Below are 22011 nucleotides of genomic sequence, written 5' to 3' on the forward strand. Positions count from 1 at the left end.
ACATTCAGTTGCAATGTTTCATCCTTTTTCTTTTTTTAAAGAGGACTTTTTTGTGGTATATCAAAAACATTTCACAGACAAAAGGGCATTGAAATGTGCACCAAATTACAGGGCTTACTTGTAACTGGCCAATAATAGCACAGGAAAGAGAATTTCCAAGATTCTGAGAGTTGGTTCATTTCTAACCAGGCTGTCAACAGCTCTCTCATGTTACCTCAAGACACATGTATTTCACATTAACAGTCCTGGTTTACGCAATCACAGAACAACCTAGCTTTATGTCTTTTGCTTACCCCCGAACACCTTAAAATATAACTGAAAACAAGCTGAAAACAGCCTCACACTACACCATCCTTGTTTACTGCTAAACTTTATAGTTTTTTTTAAGTTTATACTAAGCTTCTAGAAGTTACACTATAAAATGTGGTAGGAAATGTAATACAAGTAATTTCAGCTGCCCTACTGATTTCAAAGTTTCTAGAAATCTATTTTTTAAGCATTAATGAATGCAAATGTACTTCCATTGTTGTTTGTTGTTGTTTGTTTATGAAATTTCCTCTTAACTATATTCCAAGTATTGTCACGGCAGCTCAGGCTTCCTTACATGCTCTCATTTCTTCATTTATTGCTTCAAAGAGGGAGAAATTAGCAGGCTGTGACTGGGCCTCGCTTGCAGTGAGGTACTTCAGAAGATGAGCCAACATCAAAGACATCTTCAGCAAACAGAGTCATAACTGACAGGACTAATGACTTCTTCAATGGGAAAGGATTGTACTGAAATCACAGACCGATTAAAGCCACTTCTGCATTAAAACACTACAAATAAGACTTTATTTGCTACATAATTTGCTTCCAACTTTCATTTGCACCATACATGAAATGCTTAAAAGTCTCTAATTTTTTTCCCTCAAAACTTGGCTTATATTGAAAAATTAGGTCAAGGAATCTGTTTTTCTTTAAATAAAAAAGTAATCCTCAGGAAGCTGCAGCTTTGTTACAAAAAGGTAACTTCTCAGAAGTTTTTTGGGGAAAAGGAGGTGGTCTGCTTTTTAATATGTATTTCTTCAATTCCAAATGCATAAATCTGATTCTGGGTAGGTAATGAATATGTGGATTGGCGGTGGTAGAAAATGAGCCAGAGTAGTTATGAATGCATCAGAGGACGACACTTGTGATGGTGTTGTAAGGATATTTTTGTATTGTATATTCTAATCATTTTATTTGCTGTAATCTTATCTGTTTGTTAGACCAGCAGTGTATGACTGCCTTAACTATAAAGCAGCACTCAACAGTTTTTCTCAACAAAAGAGTCAAATGAAAGGAGCGCTGAGCATATGTTTGGGAGGAATACTTATGGTTTCCTTGGTTTAGTATTCTGTTTACAATTGAGCAAAGCAATGAAAATAAAACTCATGGCCCCGATATGCTCAGTTTGATTCACATTACACTTAATAATTCTCTTTTAGTGCATGCATCACATACATCACATGCATTAGGGGCAAATCTAGAACATAGGTACATTTCAACAAATGCATTTGCTGGGTTAATTATCGCCTGCAATTAGCATGGATTGTGTTTTAGTTTTAGATTAAATGTAGGAATTGAGTTGGTTTTGAGAAATTAAAACCCGGGGTGTTCAATTAAATTAGCTTTTGTTATGTTTGATATTAGGACACTCTTAAATTCCCATAGAATGTATTCTATAAAATACTAAGGTTAACTACACTGTTCGTCTGGATCTCCACCAGTTAATTGTCATTTTAAGACCTTGAAAACCTAGAAACTTGAAAGGTGGCCTTTTTTCTGGTTGGATAATTCCTATAATATGTCAAATCCGTTCAGAGCACATTTACCACGGCCATCACTAGCTAGTATTGCACTGACAAAGCTCAGCTAAGCAGTAATAAAAAGCAGGACAGAGTTCAAGCAATACTTTGCCCTCCTCTGATGTTCCTTATAATCCCAAAGGCAAATCTAGTTAATTCAAGCTCATAAGCAGTTCACAATATGATTAGGGAATAGATATACTTGGACCCACCAGTCAGTGCAATTTTGCAGCATTGAGAGGTTTTGGAAAAGCCACTAGTAAATATGCTATCCACTTCATATCACACATTAAAATGAACACTGTCTAAAAATAGTTGTTTTTTCCAATGCTCCACAGTATAGGGTATAAATATCAGCCTATACACAAGCCTATAAACCAAATTAGGATAATGTATGCATTTGCTCAAATCTATGTTTGTTGTTTTGCCAGTTCTCTCTCTATCAAGGCTGCTCATTGTATAATGGATGGGTCATACAGTACCACTGCACCTTGTATATCATTGCAAATGTGTTTAATAAAAAGAAATGACACAAACACTAAGATGTCGGCTAAGATAGATAATCTTTATGTTACATTTTGATGTGGTTCAATTTCGCACAAGGAAGATATAAAACTGAACACTACAGCTGCAACAGAATACAGCTGTTTTAATCAAAAACTGCTTAGATGTTTAGACAAGTAGCACCTACCATAGACTATGACCGTGGCTGTAGTGCTCCTCCTCTTTGCAACAATGTTCTTGGCAACACAGGTGTAGTTGGCCGTATCCGATAGCCGGGCCTGCTTAATGATCAGGTTGTGGTCGATGGTGATGTAGAAATTACGGTCATCAGAAGGGTCAATTATCTCTTCATTTTTCAGCCACTCCACCTGGAGAAGAGAACATATTGTGAAGGTGAGTACAATTGCCCTAGATCTCCATGTATTCTGTACTGCAGGGCAACCATTATCATAGTTTCCAGGTGAAATACTACACACCTGGGATCATGCAAATAGTGTGATCCCTACTTCTGAAAGGAATATTAATAATGCAGTAATAATACAGTAGTAACACCAATATATTGTAATAACACATTTAGTTATTACCCCTGTACCAAAACAAAAAAAAGGCAATTATCAAATCAGCTCATAGTTGAAAACCATGCATTACAAATTACTCAAAGAGATTAACCCTGAGGATTAAACTGCTGTACCAATGAGACCCCTTCACCGTGATGAAGGTTGGAGTGAGCTGTCTATGTAGGCCATGAACAAGAAGACAAAAGCACAAGTACAAGCCTGGTCAGGAAGTCTGAAATGTTTTAAGTATGAATTACAGTGTGGCTTGCAGTGCTGGGACCTGGGTTCAAGTCCCATTGCTGCTCACAACTTGCTCGTTGACAATTGCTTAGAAAATCACTTTTGGATATCAGCACAACGTTCAGGTCTCTCATTATTAAACCAGTCTCTTGGTATCACAAATACAGAAGCGCGCACTTCACCAGTTGTGTCAGGAATACTTCACCTTCAGCTGTAAAAAGCCCTTTAATATGGGCTTTTCTGTTTTTTGCATTTGCACTGATGCCTGCATTATACTGAAGTGGACTTAAGCAGGGAATAATGTAAACTAGAGGTGTGATCTTAAACTGACTCTTCCACTATAATCAGGGAGCACTTCCACTTTTATTTATACTCTCATGCCTGGAGTAAAGCAGCTTGAAATTGTAAATGTGACCCTCTCACCTGTGAGAACATTGCTTTTTGCCATGAAACAAAGAACATTATATTTAACTTCACCTCCAGTTGATCCCTGCCGAGTTCTTAAGTGGTCCTCATATCGGTGACTCAGAGCCTCTGTGAGCACCAGTTATCCCAAATCCCCGAGTGTGTTTGAAAGCTTCTTATTATAAGAGATAAGGAGATAATTGAAACGTGAAAAGGCCAGTTTTTAAAGATGTCTTTACAAATACAACAATGGTGTCAGAACCCGCTAAAACACACACAAAAACCCACTCTTATAAAAAAAAAAATAGAATGCAGAAGACCGTAAGACAGATATTGACACATTGAGCTTTCAAACATCTGGATAGCATCTACTGACTTCTACCTGGAACTACAAAATTATGATAGCAGTACTCTGTGTACTGTATATATTGTGTCACAATCCCACAATCAAGGCACACACACCCGTCTCAGTGCTGTGTGTTGAACAGTAAACAATGATTACAATTTCACAAGTTCTCTCTCAAACTGTGTGGATTCTTTTTAAAGGATCTTATCTCTGACAGCTGCCAGATATGTATTGTCAAAGATGATGAGTGACTGACTTTAAAACCATTACAGGCTCACACGTCTTCCCCAGCCACCATAATACAGCTAGCTCGTTCAAAATCAGTGTGAATTTGATTAAAGTTAGAAGCACACTGACAAGCAAAATGTTCCACATAAGATGTTTGTAATATTAATGATTTAATGGACTGATATCCTCTGAGACAAATCCATAAAAACTATCGGTAAGCCCAAAAAAACATTAATTCGTCAATGACTTTAAAAATGTGAATAAAAGTACTGTATCTTCATTCATAGTTGTCAAACTCTGACAACATGTCAAATCTGCAGACTGTGCTGTTCAACAGCCGTCAAAGAATATGTTTTCTTTGGTATTAAGAATGGATAAAAAAGTATGACTTTTGCACAAAGGTGGTGTTTCCTGATGCACTAATTTAAAGTCGGTTGACTCAGATGCTGTCAGAGTCAGAATTTTGGGATGATCCAAACCACATCAAATATCACCAACAGGGGGTAAAAGCTACAGAAACTGGCATCAGTGCGAGAGCATATCAAACCAGACACACACTTTTCTAAGCTGCAACATCTGCCCATTAGGTTCAGCAGTCAGATGGATTACTATACAGCAAAACTAAAGTTGGGGGAAAAAAAAGCTGCTCTAAACATTAAAGCTGCCTGCACTGCTTTGGTGCGAAAGAAAAGAGTAGAAGGGAAAGAAAGGAACAAATTCGAGGAAAGGGAAACATCGGGGAAATTAAGTGATGCACAGCAAAGTGTAACAAATGATAAAATGGAGACAATTTTTTAGTAAAAATGATTGACAATACGCACATTGACAATACGGTGAAATAATGCAATTATTTCATTATCTTTAATCATGATCAGATGGGTTGTGATGGGATGGGATTGACACACTCCTGACAAAAGCATGCTAATCAAAATGCCTTGTGGGAGTGTTTAATATGAATATGTACACGCATGTAGCACATTATTGGACCTTTTGTCTTGACCTATAAACCACCAGACAAAGGAAACTGTAATAAAAAAAGAATTACACAAGGGAAACTGAGGATGAGGCCTGGATTACTGTTGTTGTAAAAAGTTGAACTCCTATACTCTAAATTGAGGGAAAAAGAAGCTGACGATGGTGAAGAAGACAAAGACGACGACATGACGAAGACACAAAGTCATGGGGAAGACTGTGGGTGACAGTCATTCATCATAGATGGCCGAGTCCCTGTAAAGACTCCAAACTGATTCGTACACACTATTTCCACTGGCACAAAAGCAGCGAGAGCTTGCAGAGCTCCAGGAAAAGTGGTGCTGAAGACAGTGCGTTCTGACAGCTGTGCAGAGCCAATGCAGTTAATACTGGATTACACCTAATCTGGCTCCCATACAGTTCCGCTTTCTATTGATCAAACTCAGGTCAAGAAGTACTTGCAAAATCCAATAAGTTGGAAGAACGTGTCCTTTGACTGCATGCATGGTCTGGTACTACAAAAGGGAAGATAAATTACTAACTTTAATAGATAATAATGTACCCTGATCCTAGAAAATTGATGGGAATAACTGGTAATATGCTACACATTACTATATACTTGTTATTTACAATCTTTATGCACTTATTTCCGATTGTAAAATATGTTCAACAGTTATTCAGCATTAATAGTTAAGGTATCATATTATATTACACAGTAAGGGAAAAAAGTATTTGATCCCCTGCTGATTTTGTACGTTTGCCCACTGACAAAGAAATGATCAGTCTATAATTTTAATGGTAGGTGTATTTTAACAGTGAGAGACAGAATAACAACAAAAAAATCCAGAAATACGCATTTCAAAAAAGTTATAAATTGATTTGCATGTTAATGAGGGAAATAAGTATTTGATCCCCTATCAATCAGCAAGATTTCTGGCTCCCAGGTATCTTTTATACAGGTAATGAGCTGAGATTAGGAGCACTCTCTTAAAGGGACTGCTCCTAATCTCAGCTCGTTACCTGTATAAAAGACACCTGTCCACAGAAGCAATCAATCAATCAGATTCCAAACTCTCCACCATGGCCAAGACCAAAGAGCTGTCCAAGGATGTCAGGGACAAGATTGTAGACCTACACAAGGCTGGAATGGGCTACAAGACCATCGCCAAGCAGCTTGGTGAGAAGGTGACAACAGTTGGTGCGATTATTCGCAAATGGAAGAAACACAAAATAACTGTCAGTCTCCCTCGGTCTGGGGCTCCATGCAAGATCTCACCTCGTGGAGTTTCAATGATCATGAGAACGGTGAGGAATCAGCCCAGAACTACACGGGAGGATCTTGTTAATGATCTCAAGGCAGCTGGGACCATAGTCACCAAGAAAACAATTGGTAACACACTACGCCGTGAAGGACTGAAATCCTGCAGCGCCCGCAAGGTCCCCCTGCTCAAGAAAGCACATGTACAGGCCAATGAAGTTTGCCAATGAACATCTGAATGATTCAGAGGAGAACTCTTTGGCATCAACTCAACTCGCCGTGTTTGGAGGAGGAGGAATGACCCCAAGAACACCATCCCCACTGTCAAACATGGAGGTGGAAACATTATGCTTTGGGGGTGTTTTTCTGCTAAGGGGACAGGACAACTGCACCGCATCAAAGGGATGATGGACGGGGCCATGTACCATCAAATCTTGAGTGAGAACCTCCTTCCCTCACCCAGGGCATTGAAAATGGGTCATGGATGGGTATTCCAGCATGACAATGACCCAAAACACACAGCCAAGGCAACAAAGGAGTGGCTCAAGAAGAAGCACATTAAGGTCCTGGAGAGGCCTAGCCAGTCTCCAGACCTTAATCCCATAGAAAATCTGTGGAGGGAGCTGAAGGTTCGAGTTGCCAAACGTCAGCCTCGAAACCTTAATGACTTGGAGAGGATCTGCAAAGAGGAGTGGGACAAAATCCCTCCTGAGATGTGTGCAAACCTGGTGGCCAACTACAAGAAACGTCTGACCTCTGTGATTGCCAACAAGGGTTTTGCCACCAAGTACTAAGTCGAAGGGGTCAAATACTTATTTCCCTCATTAACATGCAAATCAATTTATAACTTTTTTGAAATGCATTTTTCTGGATTTGTTTGTTGTTATTCTGTCTCTCACTGTTAAAATACACCTACCATTAAAATTATAGACTGATCATTTCTGTCAGTGGGCAAACGTACAAAATCAGCAGGGGATCAAATACTTTTCTCACCCACTGTATATATTTGGAAAACAGGAATAGTTTGTTAATTCATTCAGTCAACATTTTACAGAAACTTAATTTGTCAAGAAGTACTCATTTCACCCCCAATCATAATAACAATCACTGCAATTTCCACCCTCATCATCGTTTGACTGGTCAATCTGCTACTGAACTCATGAGGTGGTTTCCTCCCCAGTTTCTACAGCATATTTGCCAACAGCAGAGTGTAGTCTCTTCAGGGAAGCAATCACACGCAAACATTTCTCTCCCCGTTCCCTGTCCTTCTGTGTGCGATTTGTTGATTCCAAATGATTGACCACTAGTCTATTTAAGTGCGTGCAGTTTAAGCCAAGGAAGGGAACAGCGGGGTCCTCTTTCCACATAGAGTGAGGAGTGTGTCTTCAGAGCATATCACCCAACAGCTCATTGACTGGGACCTTGAAGGAACAGCTTGATTGAGTCGTGGGATCAATTGGCTACTCGAAACAGACAGGAAGCATATATAATCACACTCACACATATTTTATAATACCACTTTTGTTTCCGCCACTTCTTTTTTAATTAATTAATTAAAATGCAATAATACATTAATTTCAGGATCCCATCAAGGTCCATTTCCTTATCCCTGCATGACTTTTAAACCCTAAGTCGTGAGATGTATGAAAGATAAACCATGACATGATAGACAGGGAAGGGGAATTACATTTAATGTGGCTACAGCTAGAATGCAGAGCGTTTCTGTTTACTTATCACTGAATTATATAAACTGATGTGGTTCATCCGCTGTCTGGTTCACTATTATGATTGTAACAGATGTTAGAAAACAGTTTTTCAGACGCAGTTCCTGAGTTGATCACCTTCTTCCCAACTGGGAAAAGGCACTCCTGGAAATTACTATTTATGCACTGGTCCCTAGACTGCATCAAGCCACTACTGTAAAAATAGTTGCTTGATGAAGTCCTGGGGGGATTCCTCGACATCGTGAAGTATTCTAACAAAATTCACTTTTGCTTTATCCCTGTAAGAGGCAGCTTTATCAAATAGGGCATTCCTGTTAATTGGCCCATAATAATTTATTGTTTGGTTGTTTTTTGACATGTTTGAACATCAGAGACACAACTTAGTGTGTGGATGTTTTGTAAATAGTAATAATATGTATATGTTATTAGGTTATTTATACATGTACATGCTTTAGTGTATTTTTTGTATTTAAAAAAATGGAACCACATTTTTATGCTGGAGCAAAAAGCTTTGTAAAGTCATCCTTTTGTTTTTGAAAAATAAGCTTATTAATTTAACTGGAGCAAACTTTGCTCCTGGAACAAGGCTTACTCAATAAGAATGTCTATGAGACTGACCATGCAAAACAAAAATAAATAAAAAATAAATGGCAATGATGAATTAACGTGCAGAGCAATGACAGGTAGGCATTAATTGCAATTAGAGACAATCTCAAAAGTGCCAATGTGTTAAACCTCAAGGGATGAAACATCCAAAGCCTGCATAAGAGAAAAAAGGGTAGCTTAGATGCAGAAGGATTACAAATGACTGCTTGTTGATCTTTGGAGTTAGTAACAAAACACTACCAGCAGTGTCGTTTTAAACCTGAACCTAGAATAGCATAGCAGATCATTAAAATACTGTTTGCGCTATGGCACATGCAAGGCACACGCTACTGACATACTACTCTCTCTCCGTGAAGTTTTAAATGAATAGTGTCTAAGTAATTGGGATCAATCAGTCTCTGTAAGCGACGCAACCAATTAAAAAATCCAAAAAGACAGGAAAGGCACAAATGACAGCACTGATTCACTTTCCAAATATGTGAATTGTATTCCACTAAGCGTAAAACTCTTGTATTTTAATCTCTTCAAAATGACATGATTCATATTTTCAATCCAAAACAAAGTAGCGAGAAACAAGGGTAGTGATGTCAATTAATCAGGGATGGTTTGTTGGTCAGACTAAAAGCCCCTTCAATTTCTCCAACCGGCAATAACCATTGTTTAAACGGGCCGCTCAGATGGAACCAGTACACCAGTGGCAATCGATTTCCTCTTGCTGTGAAGAAAAGTCATGAATGGATTTAGTCAGCATTGTTGAAACACATATATTCATGCAAAATATAAGCTGAGTGATACTGAGCACAATTCAGTCCAATAAATCATGGTTCGATGGACTTCTATGGATAACTGAATCGCTGGTGGGCTCAACAATTTAGACATCTCTTGGCAAAATTCCTCTTTGAGTGATTTAGAGACGGAGGAACTTAATAAGACGACATTTTTAGATTCTCTGGAGAAACTCAGTATATCGTGGCCACCAGTCCGTGTCTTACCCTAATCCAGGGCCTGTTCTACACAGATTGTTCATATTATCATAAAGTGTCTACTAATCTGTCAAGATGTGCTACCATAATAGACACACAATTTAAACACCTGTTTGAAAGCTGAGGCTTAGTGTTACGGCATGTTGCACCTCAGCGCCCTCCCCCTCCCCACTCTCCTCACCACCCCCTTCTTTTCTTTTCACTGTGTTTCCCCCTCCTCTGCTCCAGACAGATGTGCTTTACCTAATTATTCGCTGATTGGTACCGAGAGATGCATTAACATAATTGGCACATTTGTTCTAATTAACTGAGGGAAATTGCCACATGTCACCCGACATCAAGAGCAGGATCACAACTGTCAGAAACAAGAGAGGGAAAGAGGAAAAAAGGAAGAGAGAAAAGGAAAAACTCACATGCCAATAAAAGGAGACAATCAAGAGAATCAGTGTTTTATTACTTCTCTCAGTGCCTCTTGCTCCAGGGTATTTAGGGAGGAAATAAAAATAGATGCAGATAGACACCAGACTTGTAACAATACAGTTTCCCATTACTGTTTAAATGCATATTGAGAACATTAATCAAACAAGTGATTAAATAAATGGGGAAAGTCATTACGAGCCAATTATCAGATTCAAACTCAATCAAGCCAAGCTAACATCAATTTGAATTCCAAATCTCACAGTGATACAGACAAACCGCTGCGGAGGGATAAAAATAAATCTTCGGAGAAATGTTTATTGCTCGTAAGCCAATATTATTATTTTTTTCTATCCCGGTTCTGTTTCTATGAGGTGTTTATGTCTAGATGTAGGCCTATCTCCCTGAGTGAGCTGCAGTAGGCTGGTATATTATCACCTGATCAGTGCCGTAAACAGCTAGTGTTTATCAGACGTTGCCAGAGCGTTTCCAACCACAATGACATTTTCCTCCTTTGTTCCTCTGCCAATTTTCATGTAAACTGCTTATGAAATGCCTGTATTCTTCTTCCAAGCTTCGACAGTTCAATTGCTTGAATGAAGACTCAGCCCCCTGCCACTTCATCGCATAAAGGGAAAACCGGGGAATAGAAAGGGGTGTTGATAGTGCAATTGCGAAAATCTGCTTTTATTACACTGTGCCGTACTGCCGATTCCTCGCGCATATCCCTTACATGTACAATACAACAGTTGGACTGGAGTGTCATGCATTCAGCCTTAGAACAATGGTCGAAAGGAGGCGCATGACATGATTTCATATCAATCTGGGACACTTTGAGAACAGATCTGCTGACTCTTTCCAGGAATCATGAAAAAAGCCCCTTTAATTTATACAGTTGAGAACACCTCCCATGTGATATTGTGTCATTTATTTTAGAATATAACAGGACATGAGGTTTTCACATACTCTCCAAACCTCAGCTGGAGGAGTGCAAGAGCTATCAAGATAAGATGACTGATTCAACAGTTGTAGTATAAGCATGAGTATCTTTTAGAGTTCCCATAAGTCTTGTTAAAAGCTTAAAGGTTTAAAAGCTTTCAAGGGGAACTTTTACAATACAATATTGATTTAAGAGTATTAATTTTGACTATCTGTCAGTTTGGCTGCTTCTATAACACTGGGTTAGGTTTATGCACTGATTATGCACAGAGAAGGCAACTGAAGTGATAATTTTACCACTTGCTCTAAAAAAAATAATCTGAGACTAGTAGCAACTCTCTAGATGTTATTACAAGGCTCTTGCTTTCAACTTGAATTTCTTGCATATGTGATTACCATTAAATGTCACCATCCTGACTCCACTTCATACAAGCAAGGCATATTTGGCTAAATGCAACACAGCTTTACAGTCCTCATTGCCATATTCAAATAAGGATATTTGTGTTGTGGTTTAAATTTAAAAGAAAGCCCACAAATGTTACAGTTGAAGTCTACTACAAATCCCACTGCAGTTGTAAATTGAAAAATATCTCTGGTTCTTATAAAACAGGACTGGGATACATCATCCTCGTTAGTTTCTCTGTGTAAAGTATTTTTTTCCAACTGAATATGCTGTGTTTGGAATTGATTTCTTTAGCAAGTGTTTTCTCAAACGATGGGTCATGAACCGTGCTCACAACCTCCGCCAAACCAGCTCCGCCAATTCTCAAGGGTGGGAATAGGTAAATAACAAAAAATTAAGTGTTACAATCCTTTCCAAATTGTAAGAAATGTGTATACATCCCCTGGAACAAAGATTAAACTGAAGGAACTAGGCTTAACTGTCTGTCTGCCAGTCTATCTGTCCTGACAGTCTAGCTTCCCCACTGCTGTTGTGTAAAGAGAAAAGATTGACCTTCACAAGAACATCTCTGAGGACAAGCGCTTAGGTGCCTTTAATGTCTCAAAGTCGCTTCTGGAGCAACATGGTTGACCTGGGCTGAATTTCACTTTCGGATTCCACAGTGGGAATAAAACAGAGAAAAATAATTTGCCATTCTCAATTTCAATTCCAAATGCCCTTCCCCCTGTCCACTGAGGGCATCTTTGTCATTCTCTTCCTGCAAAATGTAGGTTTCATTCCTCTATTAACCTTGTTCAGTCTGGCTCCTTCCTCTGACTCTTTGTATGTTATTCCCCACTCCTCGGTTTTGCTTCAAATAGAGAGGATACAACTTTTATATTTAGTGCTTTCAAATGTGCAAACTTGCTCTGCCTGAACACCACAGAGAATCTTAAAGGACTGTTCTCTTAGTCCCCTATCTGTGACAGTCAACCACCCTGTGGGAATTAGCAAAACAAAGTGAATCTTGTGCACCTACACTAAGCAATCATTAGCACCCGAGTAGAGCATTACAATAGATCTGCTGTTGAGAAACAAGCAAAATACAGTCATATTAAAAAGCAATTAGGCAAAGCAGCAACCTGATGCAGCTCCTTTAGAGAAGTCCCAAACTAATATCAGATATTTTTGCTTTGGCACATGAGAATAAATAAATTAATTAATACATTGCAAAAAGGAGGCAAAGCAATTCTAGTGCTCAGCAGAATCTGTCCAATTATCCTCTCTCCATTCCTAAATGAAGAGGAAGCTGCTCAAAACAACATAATGATGTTCCTTCACCTCCGGTGAGATTCTCAAGCAGATACCAGGGTGCACAACAGCATGTCAAGTGGGCAAGTCACACTATGTACAATTAAAACTGATTTATTTTTTGGATGGCACCTCCATGAAACAAAACATGTATGGAGGTTTGATTCGTTCTCTTAGAGAAATCCACAGCAAGTGCTGCCACTTCCAAAAAAGTTTTAGTTTCCTTAGCTTTCACTTCTGGAAAAACAAATAATCAATTATGCTGCACTCCTGGGGTGTCCAAGTTTGATGTGGCTACTGAGGAAACACCTGTGACAGAATAATGAAATGTCTTCATTTTGAGAGGAAAAGCTGTCCAAAAAGCGGTTTATTCTTTTTTAGATTTCTTTAGCTTTATTAATACAAAACTTTTGATGGCTTCTCGGGGTAGGTGAATCACATATTGTGAAACCAAAAGTAATTCTAGCAACATCAGATCAAAATCCAACCAAAAAGAGAACAAGCAAAACATCGACCAAGATTTTCACTTTCCAATTCTGTGCTGTGTAATCCCAGGCAACAGAAGCTGGATGGAAACATTGGATAGTGTATCTACTCTTGTCAGGACTGAGATGAGATAAGTCTTGAACCAGAACTGTATTTATTATTTTCCGTATTGTAACCTGTGGCACATTTTACATGCAGAAATAATTTTGGCTATTATTAGTATTATTGATTGTATTCATTTCTCTGATGCTTCTACTGAAATAAATACACATTCTATAGCACAACTGCTTTTAAAACAGTAAAAAAAAACATCTATATATAATCGTATATAAGCTGTGAAATGTATCCCCCAAAACCAGCCCACAAAAAAGGGGACCAGGGACAATTGTTAAGCAATTTTACTTTCAGTCACCCTGTACTGTTACTACTATAGCTTTATATATGCTGATGTCATTCCAGAAGCCAACTCACAAGTAATTCAGCGACACTGACGAAGATTCAGAGTTTGAAGGATTTTGAAGTTCACAGCAGAATACATAAAGACACTGCGAACCAAAGTCTGATCATGTTTTTAAATCTCCGCAAGAAATGACCTTACCTCAGATGAAGTAAGATTAGACTTTATCATTGGCCACTTGTGGTGTTTATATTTCTAAGAATTATTCAGTTTTGACAGAAAGCCCTTTTGCTAATTCCCTGACTTCCAGCCGCGGGGGGGGCTGCAGTGAATACTCAGTAGGTTTCTCCAGTAAGTTTATCTGGTCACATTTGTCTCCTCTCACATACTCTTCTATTATCCCTGCAGAAGATTTACCGCGTCGTATGAAAGGAGCCCTCTGTGCACCAGGGTGCTTATTATATCCGTACATGTAAGCAAACTCAAACTCTGAATTACATTATATTCTCTAAAATGATTTCTGTTCATCTGAAGGTTCATTTTTATTCAGGTTGTCAGGAAGGTAGGAACTTTGTAACCAGGCTTGTGGTGAGAATACCTTGCATACACAGATGTCTATAATAAAAAAAAAACATCAGTGAAGTTGATGCTTTCTGCAGATCTGCGGCACACCACAAGATGCTATAAACACTATTTCCTTCTGGGGCTACAGGGACTTTTTTCAGAGTATATTAACTTCTGCTCAGGTCAGAGACTGCAGTGGTTTCGTATTAAACAGCTACCGACAGTACTGAAAGCTTAGCTGCACTACATGTAGGTTAAGTTAAAGTATCTGCAGCAACCAATATCAATCCTACTCCTTTTTTTCCACCCCATCCCATTTTCTTTCTTTCCTGAAAGTAGCACTTACTGTAGCAATTTATTTGATTTGGAGTTTGTGTGAGTACTAGGCCATGGATTGGAAGTATTTGCTGGTTTTATTGTGGGTTTCTTTTATGAGAAACTATGCAATATTGGGGGGGGGAGGGAATATATCAGTATTTGAAAGAAAAAAACAGATACTTGAATGACTGGACTTAGTCATGACATCATTATTTTCTGGTATTAATGTGCTAAAAAAATGGTAAGCAACAGCTATGTTACCTTGGTGAAATTATTGTAGTTATTGTAAGTAAGCTAGGAACAAGCTTATATAGTAAGAAGAAGGGTGGACAAATATACCAAACCACTAGTATATATGTATGTTTTAAATAGGTTGTAGATAATGATTTTCTCCCAGATTAATTCATCTGTGGAGGCAAAAGGCTTCTGTGCCAACTGGCATGCCTGCTAGTCTCCTAGCCAATCTCCCCTAACAACATGGCAGGGTCATGTGCTGAAAACAGTTGGCCGTCTGAAACTTGGGCACTTCATCTGTGCTGCAGTGATTTGGAATTCTTTTCCACTTGAAGACCTTTGATCTATGTCTTTATTTAAGAAGAACTACAACCAATTGAAGGAGAAAAGCCATTCTTACACTTGATTTTAATGTGTTTTATGGGCTTGCCAAATGGCTGTATTAAGGAGTTGCAGAAGGCTATTCATTTCTCTCAGTGCAGTTGTCTGTCTGCTTTCAGTGTTAATGAAAAGAGTTCATAAAGAAGATCAATGGGGCCATTTGGATTATGTGCCCACACAAGCTCCCGCACTGCTGTGAGAGTAAGAGTCTGCTGACAGAAATCACATGGTCTCTCTTGATCTTAAACGTTGTAAGTGCCCAGTGATGCCAATTCAAAAGTAAAGTGAAATCCACATAAGCAATTATATGTATGTCTGAAACACACACAAAAATAAATAATAATAAAAAAAAGAGTAATTCCATTATATTCTGCTCGTTGAAGGTCTTCCCAAGATTTTTCCACTTGTTTCAATTGAATTGAGATGAAATCTAAACACGTGCTAACATCTTGTGGACGCCTTCATCCAGCAGTGGGTCAATAAAGGCTGGTGATATATACATATTATTTTTTACTACACCAAGTATGATCGTATTTGAGATATTGCTTTTCAGCAGGTGCAGACCATTTGAATAGGGAAACCACCCAGTATGTGCAGAAATACTGAAGACACATTATGCACAAATGTAAAAAGAGGACAAAAGCTTCAAATACATGAAACTGGTGGGACCAAAAATACAGACTTAATAAAAATGTTAAAATGCAAATGTACACATAGCTTACTTCCATCACTTCTTAATCTGTATATGTGATCACAATAATATATATGAAGTTGGGGGCATTTGTGACTTTCTGTATTAAAATGCCAGTCAAGTAACCTACAATTATTTGGTCTGCCTGCTATAGCCTACTTTTATTTCTGCCAGTGCTCTAAGCTCCACCAAGTCCGTATCATCTTAAACACTGTTCAAATGCTTGTTCTGTTGCTTTTGAGCTGCCTTGGATAAAGGCAGCAGCAATATATATGTATATATAAAAATAAAGAGAATAATAACTGTGGTTTATTTTTCTTAGTGGAGGTGGATTTCCTGGACTGGGACAGAGAAAGGGCTATGCTGATGGCATACAAACAGAATGAAGTCCATTAGACGCAAAGAGCCAGTGTATAAAGACTCAGTGTATAAAGACTTATTTCCAACCAGGAGTTGAAAGAGATTTAAGATCAACCTCTGTCATTTTCATGAATAGCACACTGATTTGAAAGCAAATTGCTCTGAGCTCTGTAGCTTCTGATTGACAGTACATATTCAGAGAAATCTCAGCTCTGGATTTGTTCCTCGATAAAAAAATAAAAATGAAAAACAACAACAACAATAATCATTGTCAAACAAATGGCAGAATATGGCAAAGCAAATGTGGTTATAATCCAAGCGAAAACACCTAATATGATTATATAACCACGACCAGAACCATCAGTCAATATTTGCTTCATAATTAAACATGTCTGTGGCACCTGCATTCAATATTAACTTCAATCATTCACAGTTGTTCAATGTGTGATTATAATGGCATTCCTTTGTTTATATAAAAGTAACAGTGCCTAGCAGGAACGTTAAGAACAGGATGGCATTACAAATAAATAGTGCCGCATAAATATCAACAGACTGTCATATGCCATCATGGGTACATTACTATATGCTTTTACTTTAAACCTTAGACTCATTTGTTCCTAAATAATTAGTTTAAATAAATTAGTAGACAAACTATGATGTGACGCTGCTGTTTTCTTTTTAAATTTGCCAAACGCTGTTTTGGGAAGATCTGATGAACCAGAGGAGCTGCTGCTAGGACAATCCTAAAAGAATGCAAGACACACAGAGCCTGTACAGCATGTCATTCTGGGGAAAAAAGTATTTTGGGAACCTTTTGAGGTTTAGAGTTCAGTAACTTTTTTGGGTTATTTGGTATACTTCAGTCTTTGACAAATACGTCTCATTGCACAGTATAATGCAAGTTAGTAAACACCTCACCATCTGTGTACGCAGTTCCCTCTCTCTCTCTCACCTTCTTAATGTGTGTGTAAGTATCTATACGTACACACATGAAAATATGCTTAAATTGTGCCACTATCATAAACTAAACTATTATGTGAAGTAATGTTGTGTAGAGCATTGGTGGTTTAAAAGTATAATTGTGCTTTTTGTTTTTCTTGTGTTCTAACTCAGAGATCAAACTGTGGTCTAATAAGGGAATTGGACCCTTTTTACTTTAGCTAACAATGGCTAAGCGCTTCTACGGTCTGCTTGGCTATCAATTATCGCTTAAACATTTCGATATGTGGAATGCTTATATTGTCAGACAGCCAAAAAAAACCACAAATTTGGGGCGTTCTGGCTGACTATGTGGCCAAAGCTGAAAGTAGCAGCAACGGCTTTCTCAATTGTTATTCGAAATGCCAACTAGGTATTATTGGTACTCACATTATAGTCAAGCAACCTATAATGTTACAAAACCTCTAAACATCTGCCCTACAACTGAATTGTAAGTATATGCATCTACGGACACTTCTGTGCCAACAGATGTTTCTAATTTCTATACTACCAAGACTTCCATAAGCAAATGTGATTCAAAACAAGAATAAATGTTACTGCTAATAGTACATTTTCACAGTATAATCTGAGAATTTTTAATTTCAGGACATTTTTTAAGAAGGGACATATATTTGATATGCAAGACAGATTGTTATTAAGTCTGAACCACAGTAGGTCTAAGTTTGCAGCAATTGGTTTACAAAACCAGCATGTAACCTCTGATAAAAGGACTTCCAAGACAAATACATGGTAAACAGTATATGAACCATGAATACATAGAATAGCACAGAAGAGAAATATTTGCTTAATATCTTTTCACCCCATGGCATGTAATTGAATTAATCTCTAAGTATCATCTGTATGTATCTGTTATGTCATTGCTCACTTGTCACACATCTTACTGTATTTATTTATCTGCGTTACTAACTGTCCTTTCAAAATGAGCTACACAATATATAATTCAAAGGAGAAGGTCGAGAAAACAGATTTGTTTTGTATTATGCAAAGAATGCACAACATATGCTTTGCAATAAATATAACATCTGAACCTTGATTCATAGATCTGTCCCAAGCTGTTCTTACTGTTCCTTCTCTAACAGCCTGTGTCACAGACACACAACATCCTCTGTGATGTCTCATCACTGAGGTCTTTTTCAGCATTATAGAAAGAATGCTTAGTTTTCACCTTCAACAATGGTAATATTCTGTTCATCTGACTCACTCTCAAACCTCTCTCTTTTCCAGGTCAGATACAGTCTCTTCACAGCTGGGTAAGTTCAGGAAAACAATCAAAAGCAGTCTAGAGCTCTTTAGCAACACTGCTATCTGCATTAACCTTGCTCCATCCCTGACGATCCAGGGACCTAGAGATATCTGGAGACTCGGTCGATTCGGCAGACAGACTAATCTTCACGTTGGGGATGCATGCTAAGTTTACAAACATGATAAATACGTCACAGAGCAGTAATAAGAATGCAAAATGGTTATGTTGTTTTAGCAACAGAACCAGATTTCATGGTCCATTTCCCCTTTTTCATGGTCATCGTAAAGATGGGTCTGACAGGAGAAATTGCTTTTAACTGTCACTAATGCAGCTCCTTTTTATGGCTTTAATAGCACATGATCTCTAGTTTTCCTTATACTATCAATTAGGCTACATTTAAAGTATATGTAGCATTTTATGAGATCAATAATTGAGATTTAACTGCACAAAGGAAGGAAGATGGAGTGCAAACTGTAAGTATTGTGCATTTTTCCAACTGTAGGTAATAAGGGAATAAATATCTCTAAGAACATGTTAAAAAAGGACATATTAATATAATATACTATATATATTAGGAAATATATATACTGTATACATTGTTTTATCAACCAAAACTATTCATTCATTAGAAATGCAGTGATGTTGTTTACTGACATTCAAGAGTTCAAGAGTTCCGATAATCATATAAGCATACAAAGATACTGTTTGCTAAGTGAAAAGCCATGTTAACCATTAATGGTTGTGTTGATTTGGAAGTGTAATATTGGTAAAGATGCATCACTCACATTAAACTTGTCATATTAATCATTTTCCAAATGGACCTAAGGCGATTACACATGAAAAGGCTGCCATTTACGTAAAATTAGTTCAGATTAGTTTAGAAAGTGGTACATTATTAAAGCAGATCCTTATTAATAGACAAATTAAGATGAATCTGTTTTAACAGAGCTGATCTGTAGTGTATTGCCAGTTTTTTAAAGAGGAAGCGCCTGTAATAAAAAAGAAAAGAAGAAAATGCCCCTGGGTTAAATTGTCGTAACAAAATACTCAATTTATTTTGTTGAGTTTTCCGCAAGATGTAGTTTAAGGATTTCTGAAAATTGTTGCAACAGCAGAAAGACAGACCCTGAAACCATTCCTTGCTTTAAGTACATTCAAAGCTTTTATTCTGCAGTAATCAGGCCTATTCTAGGGGAAACAGCAGCTATCAAGGCACCTTCATTTTTCAGAAACTGTCTCAGAAGACTGGAGGCTTTTAGTAAGTGTGCGGAGAAGGGATCCCATCCATTATAAAGCGTAAACCAATTTACTCTTAGCTTTGCAGTGCTGCACATTTCTTTGTCACTTTCTAATTTTATTTGAGGCTTACCAACAAATGCTCTCACACAGCCCTGGCGTTTTGAATTAAGAACTTGCAATGGCTTGCTGCCCTACAATGCATTTGAATTGACATTGAGATCCATTAATCTGTTTCCTTTCAATCTATGCCTCCCGTAAAGGTTAGTTAGTGCTCTGCCGCCACACATTTATCACAATGCATCTTCGTTCACTGGGTGTTGATACCTCCAAGAGCCCCAGATCAAGATCTATGATGTTGGAGACCAGTAGCGGCAGCAATTTCCAGAGATGCCTTTTGACCCTTACCTCGGCCGCGGGGACCCCCTCAGGCGGACGGCACTGCAGAAGCACTTCCTGTTCCAGTGAAACCTCCTTGCCAAGGGGTTCCTGTTCAAAGGTCTTCTTGAGATCTGAAACAAAGTGACAAAGGGAATTATTTTAGCTTTGTAACAACCGTGTAACTGGAAAAAATCATGTTGCGTTCTAACACAGGGTTCTGGCCTCGGAGAACTACGTGATATTGTGGTTTCCATTGTGCTTGAATCAATCATTGCCTTAATATTCATTGATAGATTAACTTAAGGATATACATATATCTATATATATATATATATATACATATATCTATATATATATATATATATATATATATATATATATATATATATATATATATATATATATATATACATATATACACACATATACAAATCAGGACATATTACAGGTATGCTCATAAAAACCGGAATGGGTTAAATATATATTCACATCAATAAATTCAGTTTTCATGCTGCTACTTAGTATTTTGTGAAAGCTTTGTTCCTCTGAAATTCCTTCTCAAAACTTAAAAACAATTTTAAAATAATTATTCATGCTCTGTAATCTGAACGTTTACAGTGTGATTTTGCAAAGCTCCAGGGCAAAACGTGCTCTTAAATTCCCTCTATAAAAGTCCAATTTTAAAGGAGCAAGACGCCATATAACGAACGTTTGAAAAATAGAAACTCGATTTTCAATTATCCATAGTTTTGAAAAATTAGCTTTAATTCGGGAGAGAGAAAATCTAGGACAATTTTTGAAAAAAAGCCTTTAAAGTCATCCCATTCCTTTCTTGCCTGCTTTACTGCCCTTTTTTGTTTTTCCTGTAACATAGTCTATTTTAAATTCTGCCCCCAAACTATCAGTACATCAGAAGAAAAAAAGAAAAAAGTTTATTTTGGCATTCCACAGAACTTTCTATTTCTAGTCCTTGCAGGGAATTATACGAGACTAGAAATGCAATGCAGACTGTTGTTAAAAAGTATACCAATTATTATTTTCTTTAGTTACATTCCAGCCCTTATTTTGTTCTACAAATAATGTTCAAAGTAATTTAGCTCATTATTAGATGACTAGGAACTGATAAAACCCGGTTTCAACAATGACACAATCTGACAGAGTTGAGTCAGTACTTCAATCTCTTTCGATACCGAAGTAGCTGAACACGTCAATGATCTACTGAAAAGCTAGAAGTGGGACACCAGACCACATTTACGGCCTGAAAGACCCTGATTACATTAAAATTACAGTGCAGTATTCCATAATTATATTAAAACATGATTCAAGTGTTTTTATATCTGCACAATATTAAAATACTCCTTTCAAAATACTTAGTGCTGTTCCAAAAGTGCCCCTAAGAAGTGTTCACAGAAGAACCATAATCCCACTGGTAATAACTTTCAAATATTGCTTATTCTGGGACATAATGTAATTTAATCAATTGTTAATTATTATTGTAAGGCTTTTGAATATTGTGTTTCTGTTTTTGTTCTTCTACTAATTACAGTCCTGTTGCGTGTTGCTGGGAACGAGTCGGCAGCCTCTTTCACCCAGTTTATTGCAACATCTTCTCCAGATAAACAGGAGATGTAGGAGTGTTTACGGCTGAGAATTTAATCTCTTTAATCTGTTTTTGGTGAAGACCTCAGGGATATCTTCTATCATCCTTGAGGAGGCCGATGAGGGACAGGCTTCGGATGCCTTCCGGGCAGAGTTAATGCAATGGTGACTAATGAATAGATCGGAAAAAGGACACATGTCAGAGTGGAACTGGATGTAAACCAGAGGCATCCAGAAACTGTAACGCAACTGTCAAAGAAAGATTAATGCCATCCCTCCCCAGGCCTCTGGGACATGTTTAGCTGTAGTCAGAGCACTAACACTCAAACAGACATGGGACCGGGGTAGGTCTGAAAGGGCCGAAATGGCCAGTGCTCTAAATGGTTTGGCTCTGGTTGTTTATTTTAATAAAAAACAGCCTTTC

The 22011-nt window shown here is 37.8% G+C and overlaps 1 protein-coding gene across 2 annotated transcripts in view; it reads right to left on the minus strand.

Annotated features, from left to right (window-relative positions):
- LOC136755552 (netrin receptor UNC5C) overlaps positions 1 to 22011 on the minus strand; it is a 158553-nt gene that overhangs the window by 32492 nt on the left and 104050 nt on the right. For both annotated transcript variants that reach the window (XM_066712241.1, XM_066712240.1), the window contains exons 4-5: positions 20016 to 20119; positions 2518 to 2698 (exon numbers count right to left, since the gene is read on the minus strand). In XM_066712241.1, the coding sequence (XP_066568338.1) occupies positions 2518 to 2698; positions 20016 to 20119 (285 nt within the window). The remainder of the gene's footprint in view (positions 1 to 2517; positions 2699 to 20015; positions 20120 to 22011) is intronic.

The sequence above is a fragment of the Amia ocellicauda genome, chromosome 8 (assembly GCF_036373705.1).
Source record: "Amia ocellicauda isolate fAmiCal2 chromosome 8, fAmiCal2.hap1, whole genome shotgun sequence".
Taxonomy (NCBI): domain Eukaryota; kingdom Metazoa; phylum Chordata; class Actinopteri; order Amiiformes; family Amiidae; genus Amia; species Amia ocellicauda.